The 24904-nt window shown below is 58.1% G+C and overlaps 1 protein-coding gene across 4 annotated transcripts; it reads left to right on the forward strand.

Moving 5' to 3' along the window:
• The first annotated feature begins 4152 nt into the window (after positions 1-4152).
• Positions 4153-18270, forward strand: DHCR7 (7-dehydrocholesterol reductase). 4 transcript variants are annotated; one of them, XM_085009881.1, is made up of 9 exons: positions 4153-6692; positions 7137-7265; positions 8702-8805; positions 9360-9582; positions 10916-11006; positions 11546-11759; positions 13379-13583; positions 14191-14322; positions 17443-18270. In XM_085009881.1, exons 1-9 carry the CDS (start codon positions 6138-6140, stop codon positions 17905-17907), a joined length of 2118 nt encoding a protein of 705 aa, XP_084866007.1. In that variant the 5' UTR covers positions 4153-6137; the 3' UTR covers positions 17908-18270. The 4 variants fall into 4 exon arrangements, with proteins under 4 accessions (XP_084866007.1, XP_020938302.2, XP_020938301.2 ...); XM_021082643.2 differs by having other exon boundaries at positions 4153-4221; XM_021082642.2 differs by having other exon boundaries at positions 4153-4208.
• The last annotated feature ends 6634 nt before the right edge of the window (positions 18271-24904 follow it).

Genomic DNA, 24904 nt, shown 5'->3' on the forward strand with positions numbered 1-24904 from the left:
AAAATGTTTATGTGTTAATTCATAACACTTCACTTCAACCCTCGGGGGTAGTTTTCATTCCCAGAAATCTCTCAGCTCTTTCTGGCCTTTGCTCAGGTATCTCCTGCCAACAATGGCTTGTTCTGTGCTTCTGAGAAGGAAGGAGCAAATCCTCCAGGGTCTGGTTGCATTAGAAAATAAGGACGTTCTTGAAAAATGGGGGGAATATATTATTTGGGGGAAAAAAGAGTCAGTTGAAGGGGTTCCCACTGGCCAAATATGGGACAAACTGAATATCCAAAGATAATGACTTCAAAAAAAAGTAAATGGAAAAAGAAAAAAAAAAAAAAGTTCCTGCTGTTTCACAACAGGTTGGCTGGCGTCTCTGCAGCGCTGGGACAGGTTCAATCCCTGGCCTGCACAGTGGGTTAAAGGATCCCGCGTTGCCACAGTTTCTGCATAGGTCACAACTGCATCTTGAGTCTGATCCCTGGCCTGGGAACTCCATAGGCCACAGGGCAGCCAAAACAGAAAAAAAAAAAAAAGGAAGTGAAAGTTCAGGATCATAACTCCATATGCAAAAAAATCTATTGCTCCGTGTTGACAAAAAAATGAAATAAGAGAGGGAAATTCTTTACAGAAAAATGCCAGTGAGGTTAGAAAATATTGCCCTTTTGCATCGGGGAGTTTGACTCAGGCAGGAGTCATCGTTAAATGCTGGATTCCTGGACGAAGCGTCTTTGGAGGCCGTGCATTTACACAGTCTCAGCCATTCTGCAGATGACTCATTAATCATAAAAGGAGCAATGGAGACTCCTGGCAGAAACCATCTGAGCCTCACTCTCAGACTTACCGTCAACAAGGGGGCAAAGTGAAAGTGACACCACGTTGCCTCCTGCTGTTGAGCTTGGAGGTGACGGTGACCGGCCCCCGTGCTGAGAACAGCTGGGACTTGTTGCCTTGTTTCTCTCTGACGCTCAAGGAAAAAGCGAATTGCAGGAGCTGAGCTCGGCTGCAATGGAAAGATCAGATGACCACTTTGGTGGGTCAAGGAGACCCCCCCAGTTACACATGCGCAGTAAGACTCCTAAGGGTCGGAAAGGGAGGGGCGCCAGGCCATAGTAAGTCTGGATACCGTCCCGGCACCCTTTGCGCTGGAATCCATCTTTGCCAAAAGGTGCTCACACTTGTCGGGGAGGGTCCTGTGTGCAGTCAGGGGTGAGAGATAAATTAAGATAATTGGCTAAAGGTGAACAGACCTGAAGAACTATATAAACTATTTAAAATCACTGTATAATCACCTCCCTGGTGCACTTCTCACTCGGGGGACGCCTGCACCCCCACTCCTCTTTGGGGTGTGTGTTACTGCCTTGTTTCTGACTTAAATAAACCACTTCTCCGTGCGCCGTCCCACATGTTGTACTGCGTCCCTAACAATAAAATGTTTTACCTATTTTTGCAATCTATGCTTCCTTGAAACATTCTTGCTTTCACTGGGGGCAAGAATCGGGGCCATTCTGCTTTTAGGCTCTAGTTAGCAGAGTGGCTAGAATTCCTGGTTTTCAATCAGGCTGCCCAGGTTCAGTTCCTGAGCAGAACGTTAAGATCTCGCTCCAAGCTGCCACCCACTGCTGTCTCTCCGTCATCACCATGATGCGTGAGGGCACGACACCTCTGGGGTTTGTTATCTTGCCCTCAAACGCAGATCCTGAATGCAAGGACGAGGAGAAAAACAGCCCCGTCCAAATGGAGAGACTTTGCAAAAAGCTGGCCTTGGCGTGGTCACAGACGGAAAAGATGCAATAAAACAAAACAGAAAGCACTGGCGGTGCGGGCTCTGGATTAAACCCGAGGAGCTGCGGTCCCTCAATGCACAGTGTGGTTCTTGGATTGGATCCCGGATTTTCAAAGGCGCTGTAAAGGACACGCGTGGGACACCTGGAGGAAACTGAATATGGACAGTATATTAGGCAATAGCATCGAATGATGTTAAATTTCCAGAGTGTGGTCATTTTATTTTAGAGATATAGGGGGATGTTCTTGTTTTTAGGAGGGGGATGCTGAAGTATTTAGGAGCAGGGGTAACATCTGCAGCTTAAATGGTTCAGGAAACAAAGAAGGGGGAGATACAGGGTGAGAGAGAGAGAAATTAAATGCGGCAGTCTGTTGACAGCTGCTGAATCAAGGTATATGGGTGTTCATTTTACTTCGTATTCAGTTGGTTGGTACGTTTCTATTTTCAGCCTGGAAAACTGCAGGAAAACGTCTCTGTAAGGGACACAGAGATGTCCATCCAGCTCCCTCTGCCAGTAGGGCAGGGTCCACATACACTTCCCGCTGCCCACCCCGCCAGGGGCTGCTTGGCTTGTACAGCTGCCCAGCCCAAGGTCACGCCCTTGCAAGGATGGCCTTTGTCCAAAGCCTGGGGGAGGGCAGGGTACATAGCTTAGCCATTCCTGGTCTCAGGAGAAAATAATCAATAAGCTGATGTATAATGGGATAGAAAGTAGTTTTCTTCAAGCCAAACTGAGGGTGACAGCCCAGGAGAAACCAATTCCAGAAGCACTTGAATTGCGTCCCACTGGACTCCAACACAGGGGAGACTCATAAAGGTAAAACCTGGAGCTCCTCTCGTGACTCAGTGGGTTAAGAACCCAACATAGGGACCTTGAGGATGCAGGTTCGATCCCTGGCCTTGTTCAGTGGATGAAGGATCTGGAGTTGCCCACAGGTGCCGTGTAGGCTGCAGATGTGGCTCAGATCCGGTGTCACTGAGCTATGGCTCCGATTCAACCCCAACCCCTAGCCTTGGAACCTTCCTATGCCACAGGTGGCCATCAAAAGAAAAGAAAAGAAAGACAACACCCCACAAAAATTACAAAAGTTGTTTGTCCAGGGTGGGGGGATGTGCTTGGGCTGTGGGATGGAAATCCTGTGAAATCAGATTGTTATGATCATTATACAACTACAGATGTGATCAATTCATTTGAGTAATTAAAAAAAAAGTTGTTTGTCAAGAATTGTAATTGCAGTGGGCAAGAAGGGTGCCTGTTAAGGGTTGGTTGGGGTCCAAAATGGTTGCAGACTTACAAGGCAGGACCTTGGGACTTGAAGGTGGCAGCTGGCAGCCAATCAAGTGTTCTGAGACCAGCTGGTGGTGTCCTTGAGACGGATGCGGTTCAGAAAAGTCAGGTTCTCAGCAATACAGGAACATGTCTGAAACAACGTCCACCACCGCCACTCAGATCCACTGGGAACGCCTGAACCACAGTTACTCCATTCTGATCTTTTAAATGCATTCTTGTCATTAATTGCTCAGTCCCATGTACAGCGCATGTTTAATAAGCCGCCAACAGGCTGCTTAGGTCAGCCTAAAGTTCAAGTTGAAGCAGGTACTAGCCAGGATGACTCCCCATTCCCGGACACGCGAACGCTTGCTCTCTCACTGCCCAGCGGGACAATTCTGGAGGGCTCTCCTGTCACTCCGAGGCTTCCCCTCACGGTTGACCTGAGCCCACAGGCTCGCAACCGCGCTCAAATTCTCCAGCTGCCCAGCCCTGCTACTCCCTACCCTTCCAGCTCTGCACTGGGCGTCCCTACCCTACACTCCATCTCCCAGACCCTTCCTGGGGACCCCACCTGTGCCGTCCACCCAGCTGACAGCCCTCCCTGACACGCCTAAACAACACTGCTCCCCACACACTCTACACACCTGCTTGGTTGTTAGTTTACTCATTACTGCCTCCCCCAACACCACGGGCGCCCCAAGAATAGGGATTTGGTTTTGCGGGCTCCCGTGGACCTGGCACCTAGAAACTAGCGGCTCCGTGTTTCCTGCGCGCCTTTGAAGCCCCTTTGGCAGAAGAGGAAACTGAGGCTGGGATGCGCGGCAGCGGGCACAGGACCGCGGGTCAGGAGGAGCCGAGCGGCCGGGTCCGCGCTCCCAGGTCGGTGGGCCCCGCCCCCACGGGGAGGTCTGGCGCGGGGCCAGCCCTCGGCCGTCAATCTCGTGCCCGGCGGCTGCGGACTGGCCCGCGCTGTGGCTCGAGTCGGCTCAGGGGGTGGGGCGAGGTGCCGCGGCCAATCCGGGGGCGCGGGGGCGCCGGACTGCACAGGGCCTGCCTCCGATTGGTGGTCTCTCACTACACCTCATCCTGGGGGCGGGGCGGCGACAGGCCTGGGACTGCGCGGGTCGGGGCGGGTGCCGAGCCAGGCGGTCGGGTGAGCAGGTCCGGAGCACAGGTGGGGGCGCGCCGGCGCGGGGTGGGATGTGCGTGGAGCGGGGCTCGTGCTCGGGCGAGGAGGTGATGTGTGCTCAGGAGGGCAGGGGGTGGGTGCGCGCAGGTGAGCCGAGGCTGGAGGTGTAGAAGCACCCGGTGGGTCCCCCGGAGACGGCCCTTCCGGGATGCTCCGTCCCCAGGTGGTCCGGAGCTCCCCGGGGGAGGCAGGGCGCACCCAGGCGAGTACCGCCCGGGCCCGTCTAGCGAGTCCCTTCCTCGGGTGCCCCACGCGAGCGGATGCGACTTTCTGTTGAAAAGCACTGTAATGTCTTTGCTCACCTCAGTTTGGCTCAAATAGCAGGAGACTTTGAACCGCTTTACTGGGAATAGGTTAATTGGGGGTGGGGTGGGGGGGTCGTCGATGCGGGGCAGGGAGCGTTTTCACAAAAGCCCAAAGGCGCCCTCTCTCCTTTTCCAACCTTCCCTGTTTACTTAAGTAATGATATGTTGCTTCCTCCCTGGACATTTTATGAAAAAGGCTTTTTGTTTGCTTTTGTCTTTTTAGGGCCGCACCAGCAGCATATGGAGGTTCCCAGGCTGGGGTCTAATCAGAGCTACAGCTGCCGGTCTACCCCACAGCCACAGCAACTCGGAATCCGAGCGGTGTCTGTGACCTACACCACGGCTCGTGGCAACGCCAGATCCTTAACCCACGGAGCGCGGCCAGGGATCGAACCCTCAACCTCCTGGTTCCTAGTCAAATTCATTAACCACTGAGCCATGACGGGAATGCCTCATCTGCTGTTTCTGAGGGCACTTCCGAACTCCTTTTTGATAGAATTTGGAAGAGTCATGTTTATTCTCTCGAAGTGGATGACTGGGTGGGGGAGCTGAGAATCTTGGGGGGAGCCACAGAGGCCCCAGGTGTTGCTTGCGCAGCCCAAGCTCCCCCCTGAGGCCCCCGGGGGGTGACAGGAGCAGGCCAGGGGAGGATGGGTGTCAGCACGCCTGCAGGGCACTTTCCACTGAAAAACCAGGGTGGTTTGCAAGGCGAAAACGCAGAAATAGTCGTGCACAATTCATTCTTGGGATTCTTCTCATCACATCCTTTTACAGAACTGCTGCTTAAGAAAAAAAAAAGCGAATTTACGTAGTCCTTCTCTGTCGCGGAACGCTGTGTGCGAGGATCAGAGAAGGCAAAGAAGTAAGGTTGCGAGAGAACTTGGAGGCAGATCACTTTGGGAGAAAAAGAGGAGGAGGCAGACGGGGTGTGCCCCTGTGATAAGTTGCTTGGGGGACAGTCTGGAGGTTACAGGGCAAAAGTTCGGTGATTTAAACTTGTGGTGATTAATTCCAAGTGAGTATGTATTTTGCACCTTTTGAAGCAGAAGCCCTGTAACTAGAGTCGAAGCGGCAGTTTATCCTTCAGAATTAGGGGTCAGGGTTTCAAGAATTTCCTTCCAGGGTTCAGGAACTTTTGTCCATGTTAAGCTCATTCTTTGGAGCAGTGGCTGAATAGTCCACTGTCTTTACTTCTCTGATCGCCTTCTGAATGGTCATTTCGTTGTTTCCAGTATGCTGCAGGTGTATACAGCAAGCAGGAATGCGCGTTCTAGCATCTGTGTTTACCCCGCCCCCTGTGTCTGTCCCAGGAGAAGTTCCTCCGAGTTGCTGCTGGCTCAGGGTGAAGGTCTCCCTGGCCTCTGGACCTAACCCACCCCGCTCTGGTCCTTGACCCTGAGGCTGAGCCCGTGTCAATAACTGCTCAGGGTCACACAATTTGAGTTCCAAGTGGGGACATGTTGGCAACAGGACCTGGTCCTGCTGGGAACTGGCGACCTTGATGGTGATACCCAGGCCTCCTGGGTGTTCACGGGGCATCCCCTCCCTGCCCTGGTCCAGGGTCTCTGGTGCATCTCTGAATACTAAAGCCTCACTATGCCGAAAGAGCTGGCACAGGGCTTGAGCCATCTGCCGCCTGGGCCCCGGGCTGTGCATGGTGGTGTTCTCAGCCAGGGATGCCCGAGGTTCCTGCCTGGCCTGCTTTACTGTGAGGAGCCCCGCAGACACCGCCCCTGCTGGGCCGCTTGGTGGCTAGATCACCTAGTGGTGATTGTGGGTTTCAGCAAAACCCGCCAGGGAACGTCGAGGAACCAGATTTATTACGTCGAGCGGCCTGTGGGTACATGGCCTGCCCGTGGCCACACAGCCAGGTTGTGGGCAGAGAGGGTGGGCCCATGGGCCTGGGGCTCTGCCTCTATGGGGCATGGGGGAGAGGGGCTAGGGCTTCTTGGGTTCACTCTTTATTGGCAAGTTGAAAGCATAGGAGCAGGAGTTAGGGTGCGGGAGGGGAGAGGCGGGGGTCACTCAAGCTGTCACTTGCCAGGCTATCCGGCTCTCGCAACAATTACCAAACTTTTTGCGTGTGGGCTTTTATGCCTCAGGAATCTCCCTGGGTCAGCACACCTGCAGGGAGCCTGGCTCCGAGCCCAGGTTAGTGTCAAGCCTGCCCTGAGTCCTGGGGATCTCACTGGCTCCGGGAACAGGCAGGGGGCATGTGCCAGCTCCGGGGGGCAGACCGTAGAGACATTTCAGAGGCACTTGGGCTGCTTTGCTGTGCGTCTGCAAAGAGGCCACCTGTGGTTCACTGCTGTCTGTCAGCTTTGTATCTGCCATGATACGGCTCATCTCCAAGGCAACGCCTCCGTGGAGAACTCCATCCAGCTCCACCTGTTGGCAAGGCGTCCTTTCTATTTGGCAGGCACTGAGGGTGCCCGGCAGAGAGGCTGGGTGATGAGACTGCCTTGTGGCAGGTGCCCAGGCACGGAGCTTGTACCTCTCACTTGGTTCCCACCGAGAGCCTCGAGAAAATGTCGTTTGGGTTCTTATCTTCCTGCACCTCCCTGAGTGCCTCTGTCATCTTCGCGTCCCCTGCAGGACTTTGCTCAGCGGGTTGCAAAGGATCAAGCCGGCCTTGTGGAGCATAAGAGCGTAGAGATTTGGAAGAGGGTGGTTCCTAAGGGAAGATCTGCCCCTGCCACGAAACCCCCAGGGACGAGGTTGGAGGTGAGTATATCTCAGCACCGCGGCTCACGAGAAAGGCAGCAGCTTCTCAGCTTTGAAAAGGTAAAGGCAGCTGCTCCCTCGGCTGTCCACCTCAATCCCTGTCTGATTCTTAAGGGAAAAAAAAGAATGACAGGAGTTCCCGGCGTGGCGCAGTGGAAGTGAATCCAACTAGGAACCATGAGGTTGCGGGTTCGATCCCTGGCCTCGCTCAGGGATTAAGGATCCAGTGTTGCCGTGAGCTGTGGGGTAGGTTGCAGACGCGGCTCGGATCCTGTGTTGCCATGGCTCTGGTGTAGACCGGCAGCTGTAGCTCCAATTCGACCCCTAGCCTGGGAACCTCCATATGCCGTAGGTGTGGCCCTAAAAAGCAAAAAAAAAAAAAAAAAAGACACCCAGAACACCTCCCTCTCCTTAGCACATTTATTAAAAATTAAGTGCTTGTGACAGAGAGGTGACTCCTGGCTGAACGAACTCTGTCATAAGCTTAAAATAATTGCTTGGGCTTATTTTAATCCTTTAGAACGTACACTTTCTTCCTTTGGCAGCCTTCTCTGTTTGGCTTTTCCATACACAGTTCTTTCTCAGCCTATGCATTTCGGGTGCTTTTGCAGTTTTCCAGCATGTTAGATCAGAGCACCTGCCATGCGCCAGGCTCTGTGCTCTGGGTTTCGTGGCTGTAAAGGTGGGTGCTCCCTGCCCATAAAGAACTCTTGAACCTGCCGTGCACATTACAGATGCTGCATAAACTCACCTGTGTAAATTAAATTAAGGGATACGGCTGTAATGAAAATGCCCTTCACCTTTGACCTTTTTAAAATGAATACATTTGTAATGAAGTAATTCATGTTTATGTTTAAAACAAAAGCAGTGTTAAAAGGCTTATGCGTAAAAAAATCCATTCCCTACCTCATCCCATAGCCTCACTTCCCAGAGGCAAATACTTTTCACTCTTTTAGCTACTTCCGTGTTGTTGTTACCTTCTTATTTCTAAATAACTCACTTTTACCACTCCCAGCTTACACATGGCCTTCTGAAGTCAGTTAATAACCAGAGTTACAAGGTTCTGGCAAAGTTATTATTACTTACTGTTAAGCCACGTCAGGTACTGTAACGATGGTTTGTTTCTTTCTCCCCCCTTGAATGGCTTTTTGTTTTTCCCGGAGTTTGTGGTTGCCTCACTTTTTCGACATGCTGAGGTTTCTATGCATCTGTCACTGATACGTTCCTGCAGGTTCTAAAGGAGCCATCATACATATCAATAATTTTTCTACACACTGTAACACAACAAAATGTCTTATTTCCATTCCTCTTCTCCTGGGACAAGGCTGGGAGAAGGGATTGAAGGAGGCCAGCCCTGTGGGGCCCGTGAGTCGTGGCCGGGAGGTGTGGTGTCTGTTCTCCACGGATGATCTAAGCAGGGTGTCTTCTTTCCTCAGGTCCCAATGGCTGCCAAATCCCAGCCCGGCACTCCTAAAACCAAGAGTCTTGGCAGTGTCAGCAATGGCAGTGCTGCCACTCAGGGGCAGTGGGGCCGTGCCTGGTAAGCTCTCACCTGTCTTCCCAGCTAGACAGTGAAAGGGGGTCTTAGCGAGAGGGTGCCGGCCTTTGGGATGTCATGAACCTATTAAAAAAAATTCTCTTTATCAGCAAGACTCTCCTTAGGAGCCGTTTCCCCTTTTATGAAGTAAGGAATTAGAAGAAGAACCTAAAACCTAACTTTGAAGATGGCTGGTGTCCTTGTACCTTGTACTGTGTGAGGACATCAAGGTCATGGTTCTGGGGCCCTGGAGCAGTGGGGATCTGGGTGAATGACCCCATGGCCCGGAACGGGAAGCCTCTGGCCACGTGGGTTGTGAGGTCCTTCTGCATCTGTGTCTTGGGACCCTGGGCTTTCTGGGGGCGCCCCGGGTCTTTGGCCTTTGGAATACCCACAGTGCACGTGTGCATGTGGATGCCTCCCTCCGGCAGCGGGGCCTTGGCACCACCAGCCGACAGTCCCGGGAGGTGCTGGCTGGTTTGCACAGGGCACAGAGCGTGCTGTGTGTGAGGTCAGGGCCGCCGGGCCCCGCGTGACCGCTGCCGTCCGGCCCGCAGGGAGGTGGACTGGTTTTCCCTGGCGAGCGTCATCTTCCTGCTGCTGTGCGCCCCCTTCATCGTCTACTACTTCATCATGGCCTGCGACCAGTACGGCTGCTCCCTGGCCGCCCCCCTGGGCGACATCGCCACCGGGCGGGCGCGACTCTCCGACATCTGGGCCAAGACGCCACCTGTGACGAGGACCGCGGCCCAGCTCTACACGGCGTGGGTCACATTCCAGGTCAGCCCTCCCGGCCCCCGTGGTCAGGGCTCCGTCCTGCCGAGATGGCCTGGCCCTGGTCTGGGGCGGGGTCCTGGCTCCGGTTGGCATCCTCGTTCCCGGGACCCAGCAGACATGGCCTGCAGCCTGGTGGACTTGGCTGCGTCTCCAGATCCAGGGCCTTGGGCGGCATTTCAGTGTCCAGCACACCGAGGTTGGGGGGCGCACTGAGCAGGAAGCCGAGCCCGTGGAGGGCGGGAGGGCCTGGCCATCAGGGAGGCTTACCTCGGGTAGCCCGCGGAAGGCGCGTCCAGCCCCAAAGGGCCGCTCTCGGGTGCAAGAGACGCCACTGAGCAAAGCCAAGGCTGTGTCCCCAGCAGGTGGTTGCACAGGCCTGGCCAAGGACGGCCTCGGCTCTGCTGTGACCCCACCGGCCTACCCGCCAGGGGTTCCCCGGAAGGCTGTCTGCCTCATGAACTGAGAACAGGCAGTGTGGTTTATTATCTGAACCCGGGACGTTTCCAGGGAGACGGTGCCGAGATGAACCCCCCATCCCATGACAACCCCCACCCCTGCCATTGGGTCTTGCTGCCCTGGAGGCAGGCTCTGACCACTGTCAACTGTTTCTCCCCACAGTCCCAGCTTTGGGCCTTCAGATCCCCCCTCATTTCAGATCTCTTGGTCCCTTTGGGTTAAAAAGTGATGCGGAGCAGCACGGGTCACAGTGGCCTAGAGGTGGAAGCACCCACATGTGCGTCGACCGGGAGTGGCTACAGGTGGTGGTCCACACACTCGGCAGCCCGCTCTCTGAGTGACGCGCTCTGACCCAGGGGCCGCCTGGAGGGACCAGGAGAGCACGCTCGGTGAAGGACCCATCCTGTCTGATTCCGTTGATGCGAAAAGCCCAGGGCAGGCAAATCCCCAGAGACAGGGAGCGGTTCGGGGTTGTCGGGGGCTGTAGGCAGGCGGTGGGGAGGGCCTGCTGATGGGCGTGGGGCTCCCTTTTGGGGTGATGGGAATGTTCTGGAATCACGGTGCTAGGGAATGCACGGAGCACCCTAGAAGTCTCCGCTCTGAAAGGGTGAATTATGTGGTCCGTGAGCTTGTGGGTTCTCCTGAGGCGGGGGACCGCCCAGCGGGGAGCCGGCTTTGGGGCTCGCCGCGTCCCCTTCAGAGCCCGCCGTCGGCCTGCAGCCGGAGCTCCCAGAGCTGCAGGGTCTTCGGGCAGCAACAGGCGGCCGCGTGCAGGGATGCTCCCCCTTGACCACCCGTCACCCGCATCGGGCCAGGATGGGCGGAAGCAGAGCCTGGCCCTGCTGCTCCCGGGTCATCTCGCTGCACATCTGTGTCGCAGGTGCTTCTGTACATGCTGCTCCCTGACTTCTGCCATAAGTTTCTGCCGGGCTACGTGGGCGGCGTGCAGGAGGGCGCCGTGACTCCCGCAGGTAACCGGGCCCTGAGCAGCAGCGGGCTGCTTCTGCCCACTGACAAAATGAAAACTGCCGGGGAGTTTGCACATCCCGGGGCCATCCCGGAAGCGAGTTGCAGATCACATTCCCAGCAAGGGATTGGGGTACCCCCGCCCCACGCTGATGGTGTCGCTGGGGCCACGGAGTGTCTGCCCCGCGGGAACTCTGAGTCCCCGGGTGGCACCTTGTGGAGGCGGGGGAGCTTTTGGTTCAGGGAGCCTTGGCCGTGCCTGGTTCAGTCCCTGAGACCCTGCCTCCAGCCACAGAGAGGTCCTGGTCCCGCAGGGAGGCTGCCGAGGCCCCACCGGGTACCACGGGGCCCTCTCCCCCTTCCAAGGACTCAGCCAGCAGGCGCAGTCAGTCCCTGGGGACAGTGTGAGGTGTGGCCCTGGGGGCCCGAATGGCGGTGGCAGCTGCCTGACTCTCGGGGCTGGGGTCCAGGGGGCCCTGGACCGGGACCCGAGCCAGGAGCTGCAAGAGCCGGGCAAACTGTTGCCGTTGACTCTTCCCCGCAGGAGTGGTCAACAAGTATCAGATCAACGGCCTGCAGGCCTGGCTCATCACCCACCTGCTGTGGTTCGCTAACTCCCACGTCCTCTCCTGGTTCTCCCCCACCATCATCTTCGACAACTGGATCCCGCTGCTGTGGTGCGCCAACATCCTGGGCTACGCCGTCTCCACCTTCGCCATGATCAAGGGCTACTGCTTCCCCACCGATGCCCGAGACTGGTGCGTCCTCAGCGGCCGGTGCAGCCCTAGATGGAGAGTGCGTGCCTTTTTCTGTTGGGTTGGCCTGGGAGGCGGAGCGCCCTGAGCACGGAGCCTCCTTGAAGGAGGGGCTTAACAGAGCTCGGCGGGCTCTGGGGCATATCCTTTCTAAACGTCCGGGGGCTCCTTCTGCAGTCGAAGGTGGCCGAGCTGTACCCTCAGGGCTGTCGGGAAAGCAGGAGGGCAGGAGAGGCAGCCGCTGGCCGGGGGCGGGGGCAGCCCATTTCCTTTTGCTCCGGAACCTCCGAGCCGCCTGAAACTACCTTCGCCAGGAGTCCTGTCATCTCAGCGGCTTTAATGGAACAGCTTTCCAGGGACAGTCCTAGTGGATGGTGTCCGTTCTCATGCAGCCTTGGCTTAGAGAGTCATTAGCCATCCGTCCACCTCTCCATCCCCCCGCCCATGCATCCCCCAGCAGCCCACTCCTGCATCCACCCATCTGCCCATCCATCCACCCATCCGCCCACTCACCCACCCATCCGTCCATCTGCCCCCCCAGCCATCCATGCATGTACCTGCCCATCCCCCAGCCAGCCCATTCACGCATCCGTCGTCCATCCGCTAACCCCCCGTCGCTCCCTCCCCACCGTTCTCCACCCCTCTGTTCATCAGCACATGTTTGCTGGGCTCCTCCCGTGGGACAGGTGTAGGCAGCAGGGCTTTCGGCGGGAACGAGATTCTTGTTCCTGGGGTGCCTGCCTGTTAGTTTTGGATCCAAATGAAAACAAAGGGCTGCTCCCTTTAACTGTTACAGCACCTCCTAGGAAATGTGTTTTCAGGATGGTGCTTGGAGCTTGTGCGGTGATCCAGCACTGAGGCTGGTCTTCCACAGCCCCCGGGAGTCATTTTCTCTGCTCCACCATCAGCTCTTGTAGAATTGGTGACTTTGTAGTATTTTGCTTCTTTCTCCTTATCCTGACGGAGGGAACTGGACATGCAAAGCTGTGTCTAATTAGCCCAGAGACCCCTGTGTACGTCCGGCAGTCTGTGCTCAATGAGAGTCTCCCCTGGCTTATGGTGGCCGAGTCCCTAGTCCCCCAGAGAGGCTGGGGTTCAGGTAACCAGGGCAGCAAAGGTTAGGAACGTCCCGGCGCGGGATGGAGCCGGGCGCCTGGCTCTGAGTAGGGCGCTTTTTTTTCACCTCTGCGTTGGCATCGCCTGTAACTTCGCTGGCCCAGGGAGGCCCGGAATCCCTGTGAATCCCTCAGAGTAAAATCTCCGTCCAAGTGAGCCAGTCGGGCAGCTCACCTGTGCTGTGCCGGGAGCGGGGAGGGAGGTCCCGGGCCCCCGCCCGAGGGAGTCCAGCCCAGGCATGGCCTTCCCGCCTTCCCTGGAGCAGAGCGAGCAGCTCCGAGGCCAGAGCTGAACGCGGAGTCAGGTCCCGAGGCTGCGGGGAAGCGGGGAGGCGGACGCGGCCTCTGCCTGCCCGGTCTGGTGGCTCACGGCTGGCCTCCCCTGGTCACCTCCCCTGGGCCTGCGGTCCCCGGGCCGGGCTGGGCACCTGCATCCTTCAAGCCAGGTAGGCCGCTTGTGGGGAGAGGCTCTCGCTCACGGGATGCCTCTGTGATTTCTGTTTGAAGCAAGTTCACGGGCAACTTCTTTTACAACTACATGATGGGTATTGAGTTCAACCCCCGAATCGGGAAGTGGTTTGACTTCAAGCTCTTCTTCAACGGGCGCCCCGGGATCGTCGCCTGGACCCTCATCAACCTGTCCTTCGCGGCCAAGCAGCAGCAGCTCTACGGCCACGTCACCAACTCCATGGTCTTGGTCAACATCCTGCAGGTCTGTGGCCGAAGGGGCTGGACGCTCAGGCGCCCGCCGGGCACAGGGGAAGCCCCGAAACAGGATCGTTTTCAAAAGACCAGAGTCCGCCCCTTTAGACGGGAGGCGGGCCCGTCCCAGGATCTCGGCAGCCGACGAGGGAGCACGAGGCCAAGGAGTTGTGTCCCAGCCTGCTGGGGGTGGTGCTGGCCTTGGAGACTCGAGCGGCCCATGACCTCTTTCTCAGGGACGCTGTTAGCAGCTCGGTGTCCGTGGTCCTGGCCACACGGCCCCGGTGTCTCTGGAGGACCCCGTGCCGAGCCCTGGCACCCTGAGCCGTCTCTGTGCCCCCAGATCCCAGCCCTGGACACCAGCGTCCGGGGTGTGGCTGGGTACCCCAGTTTCTAACATTGGGTCATCTCGGACGGCAGGCTCCGAGGACAGGGACTCTGTGTCCCGCCCTACCCACCTCCCCCGGTGTCCCAGGCGTGGCAGGATGTGCAGGAGCAGCCCCGTGGGTGCCTGTCACCAGAGCTCAGGGACAGTCCCCCGCAGCCCCAGTCCTCGGGATTTTCCGAGAGCGCCCGGCAGGGCCCGCGGTCTGTGCATGGCCATTCCTGTTTTGCAGGCCATCTACGTGCTGGACTTCTTCTGGAACGAGACCTGGTACCTGAAAACCATTGACATCTGCCACGACCACTTCGGGTGGTACCTGGGCTGGGGGGACTGCGTCTGGCTGCCGTACCTCTATACGCTGCAGGTGAGCGCGGGCGCCGAGCCCCCGTGACGCAGGGCCCTCCGCTGTCAGGTCCCCAGGCGCGCACAGCCCTGCCCTCTGAGCAGACACGGCAGCGCACGTGCGGGCCTTGTCCTCGCCCGCGTGTCTGTCGTGGGGCCGGAACCTGGAGAAGTGAGGCTGTTCCTTTGCTTCTAGAAAGAAGAGAAGGCTTCGTGTGTGAGTCAGAGCAGGCGGCCGTAACAAACAGCACGGCCCGGGCAGCCCAAACAGCGGACAGTAGTTGTCCCCCCGTCCCGGAGGCTGGCATCCGAGCCCCAGGGGTGGGCAGGGCTGGTCCCTCCCGAGGCCTGTCTCCTGGGCGTGTGGACGCCCGTCTGCCCCCCGTGTCCTCGCAGGGCCGTCGCTCTATGTGTGTCTGTGTCCCGACCTCCTCTGCCTCTAAGGACCCCGGTCCTGCGGGATCGGGGCCCCGCCCCTGTGACCTCACCTGAGCTTACTTATCTCTTTAGGGGCCTCACCTCCAAATACACTCACACAGTGGGGAGCTGGGGGGTTAGGGCTTCGTACATGAATTTGAAGGAGATGCAGCTCAGCCCATAGGACTGAGAGAGGAAGGTGACACTGAGCTTTGGCTTTGGGCCGCAAGAAATGACTCGGGAGAACCAGGCGGATGGAGGCACGTGTCTGTGGCTGTGGATTCAAATCCGGGAGGGTCCGAGCCCTTCTCTCCCACCCTGGTTTTCCCCTTAAATCCCGGAGCGTCTGTGCGCACAGGTGGAGGAGATGTGGGTGAGCCCTGCCCTCTGGGAGAGCATGGCTTGGGGAGAGCTCATGACACAGGCAGCCCAGGGCGGGGGCTGCGTGACAGGAAGTGGGGTGCCGACACCTGGGAGAGGCCCAAGGAGGAGCCTTCAGCCTCAGGGCAACCCTGGGCAGCCACAGCCAGGCTGAGAGCAGCGCGATGGATCTGGGGGTGAGAATCTTCCAGAAAGGGGGACTAGCATACGTGGTCCTCATAGCGGGAGGCAGGGTATGTCGGGCGGGGGGGGGGCCCATGGGAGCAGGGGAGAACATTTAAAGCACCAGAGAGTTGGGGGCGACTGGGACGCAGGACATGGGGGTTACAGGAAGCCTGGCCGGGCAGCGAGTCTAGCATTGCCCTGTGCCTGTTGTGCAAGAGCTGCTGGAGGGTGTGTCTGGGGTTGGGGGCGGGAGGCCCAGAAGGGGGAGCATGCCCGAGAGGGGAGGATGGGAGGCGGGGGTGGGGAGGTCACCAGCTCTGGGTGACGCTCCCACGAGTGGCACATCAGGCTGGGTCCCCAGGAGAGCCTCGGCACGCGTCGCAGAGTCGAGGGTAGAAACCTGGCCGGGGGGGGGGGGGTGCCAGAGGGACTTGGGTTTGTACCTCGGGGTCGGCCACTAGCCAGGGGAGAGGAACTTGAGCCCATCCCCAAGCATCTCTGAAAAATCAGGGCAGGTGCCACCTTGGTTGGGGCTGGGCCTGGTGACTCACGCCGGGCTGGGTGGCTTCATTCCTGCCCTTGCCATGTGCTGTGCGCCACACGGAGCCGGGGACAGGGACGAGGCCCCCCTCCCCGACCCCTCCCAGCTCGAAACACACCCTGCTTTCCTCTGAGGGGTGCGGGCTCCTGTGTAGGGCAGCACTAGAAGGGCTGGCCAGAAGCCCCCTGCTCGTTTTATAAGCTAATGGGAGCTGCAGGCACCGAGGAAGGACCTGTTCGGGGCCCTTGAGGGGGAGCCGGGAGCGGGGGAGGCCTGCGATAACAGGCTCTGCGGGAACAGAGAGACCTGATCTGAGAAGCCTGGAGACCGCCCAGGATGTGCGTGGGCGAGGCGGGGAGGGGTCCCAGCCGGTCCCGCAGCTCACGATGACGAGGCGGGTGTCAGTTGGCTGAGTGCCCTGAGCAGCATCCCGAAGCGAGAACCCTGAAAAGGCGGAAGCGAGCAGTGTCGAGGGGAAGAGGCTGGGGCTGGGGGGCGGTGGTTCCTGGCTCTGGCCCCCACCCGGATCCTCTGGGCCCCTTTCTCCTCCTGGCTGGTTGCGGGCTCTCTGTTCCCTGATTCCGTGAACTCCGTTTTCCAGGCACGCAGAACAATAGCAATAGAGCACATATATGCACACGTGTGTGTGTGTGTGTGTGTGTGTGTGTGTGTGATAATCTGATTGTGGTCCTGTCAGGTCCAGAGTCTGCAGGGCAGCCAGCAGGCTGGGGACCAAGGAAGACTGGACCTCGTAGCTGGGTCTGAAGGCCGCCTGCCCTGCTGTTCCACAGCTTCTTTTCTTTGTAAAGCCTTCCACTGATTAGACGAGGCCCATCTCTGTTGTGGAACGTGATCAGCTTCCCTCAGTCTGGCTGGAATCGTCAATCGCTTCTAAGACATTCCTTCACGCAGGCCCTAATGGGCCGGTGGTTGACGATCCGGCGTTGTCACTGCTGCAGCTCAGGTCGCTGCTGTGGCTTGGGGTCAGTCCCTGGCCCAGGAGCTTCTGCGAGCACTGCCCCCAAAAATAAAAAAGTAAAAAATACCTTCATAGCAACGAGACTAATGTTTGACCAGGTAGCTGGGTCCTATAGCCTGGCCAGCGTGACACACAGAATGAACTGTCACGACAGTACATTCAAATGGTATTTTATATACAGTATACAATATATGTTACATATTTTACAGCTTGTATGATACAGACAGAAAATAAAACGAATTATTAAAATGAATGTATGATACATTCATTTTTCAGTAAATGCAAATGATATCAAAGGAAAGTTATGCTCTGTATTTTATGAAAATGTTGTCTTTTTTTTTTTATTTTGAAAGTGTTGTGTCTTTTCTACGTATGCTACATGTTGCTGTGTGCGTCTGTGTGTACGTGTGCAGATAGATGGACAGATGGAAAGGTGGCCAGATAAGTAGGCAGACACACAAATTTGTGTATTTACTCCTTTGATCCCGCCTCAACCCTCTGAGGCAGGTGCTTCTATTTGTGGAAGAGGGAGGCAGGGCCTGGCTGGGCAGCGGGGCAGGTGCAGAGCTGGGCTTTGAACCCAGGCCGTGCCCCTGAGCCCAGGGACCCACTCGCTCCCCGGACGAGGCCGTGCCTACCCTCTGCCCTCTCCCCCGCAGGGTCTGTACCTGGTTTACCACCCCGTGCAGCTGTCCACCCCCTACGCCGTGGGCGTCCTGCTGCTGGGCCTGCTGGGCTACTACGTCTTCCGGATGGCCAACCATCAGAAGGACCTGTTTCGGCGCACGGACGGGCGCTGCCTGATCTGGGGCCGGAAGCCCCAGGTCATCGAGTGTTCCTACACGTCGGCCGACGGCCAGAAGCACCACAGCAAGCTGCTGGTGTCCGGCTTCTGGGGCGTGGCCCGCCACTTCAACTACACGGGCGACCTGCTGGGCAGCCTGGCGTACTGCCTGGCCTGTGGCGGCGGCCACCTGCTGCCCTACTTCTACATCATCTACATGGGCATCCTGCTGACCCACCGCTGCCTGCGGGACGAACACCGCTGTGCCAACAAGTACGGCCGGGACTGGGAGCGCTACACGGCCGCCGTGCCTTACCGCCTGCTGCCCGGCGTCTTCTGAAGGGCCGGATGGAGGCGCCCCGGGGCTGGGGCTGCTGGGGGCCTCCCGGCTCCGTCCTCCAGGAGCCTCAGTGTCCTTCCTCTGCCACGGGGAGAGCCCAGCCCTGGTCCTGAGGGTCCAGACACCACTGCCTTGTCACCAGCAGAAGGGACCGGTTTTCTGCGCCGTGTCCCCCGCGCGGGACGGTGGCCCGGTCCCCTCGGATGGCCCGGTGGGCCTGGCATGACACTGACTTCTTCTCTGTCTGGGGGCCTGAGCCCTCCGCCACCCGGACAGCAGGTGTCTCACGGAAGGGGACGCCCGCCAGCCCCAGGTCAGTCCTGTCCTGGCCTCTTGCTGAATAAAGTGGAGGTGGGCACACGAGGGGCGCGGGTGCTCGGTTGACTGCCTTTCAGCTCCAGACACCCTCTGCCTCGCTCCTCCGCGTGGGCGCGCACGCTTCTGCCAGCAAAGGGCCCCGAGGGACACGGTGCGAGGACGGGGAGGCTCCCGGGCCTGGCTCTTCCACAGCCTCTGCCAGGAAACCCAGGGAACGTGACCACCGTCCAGGGGCCACACCCAGGCGTCCCCGAGGGGACCTGAGCCCCAGCCTCAGGCAGTTGGGGGGGCCTCCACGTATTTTCTTATCTTGGGCTCCCTCCTCAAGCCGCATGGGGTCCTGACAGCTCTCTTTAGACGTCGGCGCCCTCGTGGGGCTCACGATTCTTTATTGAGACGTACCTGGGAAACGCTGCAGGTTGGAACGCAGACCCCCCCCCCCCAGTAAAGCAAAGAAAACGATGAAGCAAGTTGGAGTGTGTGGCTTCCCAGTGCATCTAAGCATGAAGTTTACACGACTCTGTACGCGTCTCACTACGAAATAGCACTGTCTTAAAAGACAGAGTACATACCTTGATTACAAAATGCTTTATTGGGGTTCCTGCTGTGGCTCAGCGTTAACAAACCCGACTAGTATTCATGAGGACCCGGGTTCGATCCCTGGCCTCGCTCAGTGGGTTGAGGATCCAGCATTGCTTTGAGCTGTGGTGTAGGTCACAGAACCAGCTTGGATCCTGTGTGGCTGTGGCCGTGGTGTAGGCTGCCGGCTGCAGCTCCGAGTCCACCCCTAGCCTGGGGACCTCCATACGCACGGGTGTGGTCCCCAAAAAGCAGAGGAAAAAAAAGCAAACATTCACTGTTCAGGTTGTGTGTGGTCGACTCCCAATGGGGCTTGACCATGGACATGGCTCAGTTCCTGGGGTGCAAAGGGGAGCCCAGGGAATGTGGATCAGATGCCTGGGTGCCACCCCCAGGCTCTGGGTACCCACCGTGGGGTCCAGGGGAGGGCCCGTGCTTCCCCTGGCGCTGGCCGTCTGGGGGTGCGCTTGGGCTGGGTGTAAGAATCCACTGTGTTTGCCAAAGGAAGAAATCCCAGCTTGGCCACGTGCTCTCAGCAAGTGATGGAGAAACCAGAGAGACGGCTCTAGGCGTGCCTCCGGCTGGAGGAACCGAGGGCGGAAGGCTGGGAGCCGGTGCCCTGCCCCTGGCAGGGTGGGAGAGTTTAGGGCAGACCCATCCCTGTTCAAGGTGGAACCGGTTGAGCAGAGAGGCCGCCCCCGGAACAGCTGGAGGGTGTCAGAGCTTGGGCCCTGTCAACTTCAAAGCTATAGTTTTTTGTGTCCCCCTTCTTTTTAGGGCTGCACCCGTGACATATGGAGGTTCCCACGCTAAGGGTTGAATCAGAGCTGTAGCTGCCAGCCTGCACCACAGCCACAGCCACGTGGGGTCTGTGACCTACACCACAGCTCATGGCCACACCAGGGATGGAACCCGCGTCCTCGTGGGTGCTAGTCAGGTTCTCGACCCACTGAGCCGCAACGGGAACTCCCAGAGCTGTAGTTTTGAGCACTGGTGCCCACCCCTGCCCACAGGAGCTCACGCGTGAAAGGGTTTCCTGGGTGTCTGTATTTGCACCAGCCACACGGGTGATTCAGTTCCAGACCAGAGCCGGGAACTCCCCGGGGGACCCTGAGGGACCCCACCATTTCCTCCCAAGTGCTGGCCGAATTCATTTTCAGGAGGCTGGAGGGTGGTGGTGATTTCAGACCCTGGCTTCCCCGCCCCACAGCTGTGCGGCCGTGAGCAGGTGGCTCCCTCTCCTGGCCTCAGCATCCCTGTGGAAGAATGTGGGGGATTATTCTTTTTCTGCTGATGTGAGAAGGTTCCTCATGCCGATTTCCTGGGAGAGCTCCAGGGTCAAGCCTTGGATTGGCTAAGCTTTGTTTGTGCTGCAGTCTCGGAGCTGGACTGCCGTTGGGTCTGATTTGTCCAGTGTGCCGAGCAAACACAGCGAGGCAGGTGCCCTGCGCAGTCTGGCAGGTGGAGCTGCCCTCGCTCAGCCCCTCTGCCTGAGGATGGAGCCTATCACCCCCTCTCCAGACCAGGAGGCCGGAGCCCAGAACTCCACCTCTGTGCCTGGTGCGGCTGATGGGGGGGGGGGTGGCAGGGGGATGGTTTCAATGGTGATGGGCTTGGCTTCACTGTGGCCTCCAGCGAGAGCTCTTCCAGGAGGGACAGAGGCCTGGGCTATTCCTCCAGCCCTTGGTGCTGCTTTGTCTGGAAGTGGGTGTTATTTTTGGATCACGAGAGGGCAGGCCAGACGGTGACGCAGCCAGGTTCTCTGGGTGAGAGGCCCAGGTGAGTGGTTCCAAAGTCAGGACATAAGTCTATGCCACATGCTCGCAGGCGGGTCACGCTCATTCCACTAAGCCACGCTCAGCTCTCCAAACCTACTAGGAAAGATTTGAAAAGCTTGCCCTGGGCGTCGCCTGGGGAGACCACAGCGGCAGGGGGCAGGGAGGGGACAGATGTGGTTTCCAGATATTTGGTGTCTGACACTGGCGCTTCCTCGGGGACCCACAGACAGACCTGCCCAGGCCGGCCGGTTCCTGGTCCCAGGATACGGGGGAGGGTTGGAGGCTTGTGCAGGGCCAACCTGATCCCCTGGCCAGACAGGATGCTGCAAGAGAGCCAGGAGGCAGGTAACCAGCTAAGCTCACCTGTCTGGGCCTTAAATCTCCACGGACACGGCCAGCTCCATCTCTGCTGCCTCTCCGCCCAGAATCCCATCCATGTGCCCAGCAGCCCCCTCTTATCTCCCTCGGGGGTGGGGGGTGTCTGAAGGCTGCTCAAACTTCACACGACAGGCGCTCCGGTGTCCACCCCAGAATCTGCTCTCAGAAGCAAACATGGACTCGCCCCCTCTGCCCCTGTCACCTAGGCCCATGGAGAGCGCAGTCCTGCAGCCTCTCCCTGCAGACGTGTCAGGATCCGACCCTCCCTCTCAGCAGTCGCCCTGGTCCCAGCCCGGCCCTCTCTCACCTGGAGGGCTGTGTGCCCAGCACCGGCCCGGCCTCTTCCCTGCAGCCCCAATCTGCTCTTAGCACAACAGCCCGACCTGTCTTGTTCAGATGTGAGCCAGGGCGTGTCCCTGCTCTGTTCGGGACTCCCCAGGGTCTCATGTCCCTCAGGGCCAAGGCCAAGGCTGTTTCAAGGGCCCGAGGTCTGCCGCACCTCTCTTGAGCTTTCCCCATCTTCCTCAGCATCAGCCGAGCAGCTGCCTTGCTGGTTGCTGCTCCTCCAGAGCCCCAGGCCTCCTCTACCCCAGGGCCTTTGCATGGGCTTTTCCCTCCACCTGGAACCCTCTTCCCCTTGGCCTCTGCGTGGTTCCTTCAAAGACCTAGCCTTGGCTCAGATATGACCCCGCGGGGAGGCTGCCTGACCCCTCAGCCCGGATGCTGCCTGCCTTCTCTTCACAGAGCCTGCGCTCCACGTGCAGACCAGGAGCCGCCAGCTCCCTTTGTCTACTTGTGTCCCCACAAGGATGCAGGCTCGGCAAGGGTCAAGTTCTGATGGTTTTGTTCCCTGATGTAACCCCAGCCCTTCCTGGAGGGAAGGTCCTGACAGCACCTGGGCGAGAACCCATAGCCCAGGGCCAGGGCCACCGGCCTCTGTGCTCAGCCCTCCCGGCCTCTGCCCGGGGGAGGGACCCGGGTTCGGGCAGAGCTCAGTTCTTGCTCTATGAGCCAAGTGTCCTTCCCAGCCCCGGGCGCAAGGACCCAGCCCTCTCACTCCTCAGCTGCAGAAGCCCACGCCTCACCCCATGGGCTGCCGTGGGCATTCTTCATCAATGGACTTGGGGGCACGGTGGGGATTGGCTGCCAGAATCCACAGGGCAAAGACCCAGGAAGGGGGCAAGAAGAACCTCGTCCTGCTCTGACCATCAGAGTGACAGCCGGCTGCAGCTGCGGCCCAGAGCAGGTCCACCTTCACGTTCACAAGACGTGGCTGTCACCTGCTACAAATGTCTCAAGACTGCACTGTGGTGACACAGGACCTGGGTACTGGGCCCAGCAGGTGTGGCAGCTCACGGCCAGCTTTGCCCCCTCATCCCAGCCACCCTCCAGGAGGAGGAGGTCTGGCAAGCGGGTGCTCGAGGGGTCACGAGGATGGAGTGAGGCCCGGGAGTAAGTGTCCCCCTGGCTTCCAGAAGCACCTGGTGCCTCGCCTGCCCCTCTCAGAGGGCGAGGAAAAGCAAAGGGAAAAGAAGTCTTGGCTGAGCTGAAACAACCAAACGCCGGACAGTATATGTGAGACAGTGGTTTTCAGGTGCTGGACCAGAGCAGAGACGGACAGAGATCCCTGGAAAGAGAGAAAAATATACGGAAGCCTTTTTTCAGTTTTCCCGCGTCACTTCCAGTAACTCGGATGAGAGAGATGAGAAATCATTTTGCAAAATAGATACAAGAAGAAACTGCAAATCTGAATAGCCCCAAACATAGTAAAGAAATTGATTCCGTAGTTTAAAAATATTGCAACAAGGAAAAATACCAGACCCAAATGGACTGACTGGGGGATTCTGTTTTAAAGGAATAACATGTATATTACCCAAATTTTGTCATAGCGGAGGGGAGGACACTTCAAAACTCATTTCAGGAGGCCAATAACACACAAAAAGAAAACTTGGCAAAGACATTGCAAAAAAAGGACATTACAGTCCAGCATCTATAAGAGTGTATGCTCAGTGTAATATTCGCAAATTGAACCCAGCGATACTTCCAAATGTTAATGCATTATGACAAAGTGGGTTTATTCCAGGAGCGCAAATTGCTTTAACAGCCAAAAACCAATCACTCTGATCCCTCAAAGTGAGAGAATTATGAAGAAAACCCATTTGATCATTTCCGTAGAGGGAGAGGAAAAAAAAAAAAAACAACACTGGACAAAACGAGGCACCAGTTTGAGGTAAAAACTGGGACTGGAACAGACATTTTCCACCCCCTAAAACAGCCAGCATCTTATTTAATGCAACATACTGAGTTATTCCCACATAAGATCAGGGACAAAGCAGAGAGGCCACAGTCACTTCTAGTTATCACTAGAGTGGAGATCCTAGAAGTTGAAATAAGGCAAGAAAAATGAATTAGAGGACCTAGAGAGATGACATGTAGGGGGCAGAGACTAAAGGGCCCAGAAGCCTCACGTGTTGGCGAGGATGTGGATCCCCTGGGATGGGGGCGCGGATGGGGGCGGCCCCTTGGGGAAGAGCCTGGCAGAATCTGAAGCCGAGCATCTGCACCCCCATGGCAGCTTCCCTTCGCCATGAGGGACGCCTAGGGACACAGCCATGCCTCACAAGGACATTCACCGTGCCACTGCTCCAAACAGCACGAGAACCCCAAAGTCTGTCAGGGTGGGGAGGGGGACCCGGTTATGGCGCACAGGAGTCACGTGTGTGGTGGGGAGCAGGGGACGCCAGACTCAGGAGCAGACGCTCTAGGAGTCCCAAGGACACGCCAGTCACACCATTGCACCAGGAGACAGGGTGTGGTCCCCTCCGGGGGAGCTGTGGGGTGACTGAAGCCGAGGGGACAGGGCAGCCTTTCCCGGGACCAGAAACCCCTGCATCTCCATCTGGTTAGGGGGTGCAGCGAATGTCAAAGTGCACGCCCTTCATTATCTGTTTTTTCATGAAGGAAGGACGAGGTCAGGCAGCTGGTCCAGATGAACCCACAGAGGGAGGGCCTGGGCCGAGCCGCCCGCAGGCCAAGGGCCAAGGTGGGTGGAACGGCCTCCTGGAGAAGCGCGCCAGCCGGGGCAGCTGTGGCGCAGATTTTGGCGGAGCCCCTCTGGGTGCGGAGGGGGCTGGCAGTGGGACAGAGAGGCCCTGAGCAGACGGACAAAAGGGAGCCACAAACCCCTGTGCTAAGCAGTCACCAGCATCCGTGACGCACTGACCTCTTGAGGTCCAGGCCCTGCGGCCACTCACTGTCCCCGCACCGGACGCCAGGTGGCGGGTCAGTTCCAAGCTATCACAGGAGACGGCTTCAGGATCTGGTCCCAGATGTGCAGAAGCGAGGCTCTTAGGATTACGACCCCACTGGGGCCCGTGTTCCCACCTCACTGGTGGAGGCAAAGCCCCTGTGCTCGAGTAAGCGGGTCCAGGAGTCCCAGTTGCCTCCTGTCTGTGCCACCCCACCGGTTCCGGATGCGACGCGCGTGGCATCTCTGTGCCTCACCTGACGCCTGCCATCCTTTCAATCCAGGAGCTGAGACGTCCTGCCCACACCGGTGAACCCCACCGCTTGCGCCCGGCCTCGTCCAGGCCAGGACACTTGGGCCCTCCTCCAGCCTGTCACCATCCCTGCCCAGGGCTGAGGGCAGCTCCGCCCAGCGGTCAGCTCTCCTCCAGGGCTCGGGGCTCCCCATCCCAGGAGCGGGCCCTGGGGTCCAGCTCGGGCCCGGGTCCCTGGACTTTTGCAGCAGGACTGATCCCTGCAGGGCCCCACCTGCCCTAGAACAACCGTAGGAAACGCAGCAAGGAGGTCAGAACACTAGATAACACGCGGGCCCTGGCAGGCTGGGACTGCTGGCCGGGCTGACCCTGAGGTCACGGCCGTGTCACAGCAGAGCGTGATTGTTCTGCATCATGACAGCCCCCAGCCACCCGCGCGAGGCC

Source organism: Sus scrofa, chromosome 2, assembly GCF_054392235.1.
Source record: "Sus scrofa isolate SSC_HxYL_T2T_F1_AM1 chromosome 2, Sscrofa_HxYL_maternal_Yorkshire_Landrace_v2.0, whole genome shotgun sequence".
NCBI classification, from domain to species: Eukaryota; Metazoa; Chordata; class Mammalia; order Artiodactyla; family Suidae; genus Sus; species Sus scrofa.

Bases quoted from the DNA above. Each gene is read 5' to 3' on its own strand.
- DHCR7 (XM_085009881.1), top strand. From the start codon at position 6,138: ATGCCGAAAGAGCTGGCACAGGGCTTGAGCCATCTGCCGCCTGGGCCC. The intron at 11,007-11,545 runs GTAACCGGGCCC...TCTTCCCCGCAG, and splicing joins GGGCGCCGTGACTCCCGCAG to GAGTGGTCAACAAGTATCAG. The intron at 11,760-13,378 runs GTGCGTCCTCAG...TTCTGTTTGAAG, and splicing joins CCCACCGATGCCCGAGACTG to CAAGTTCACGGGCAACTTCT.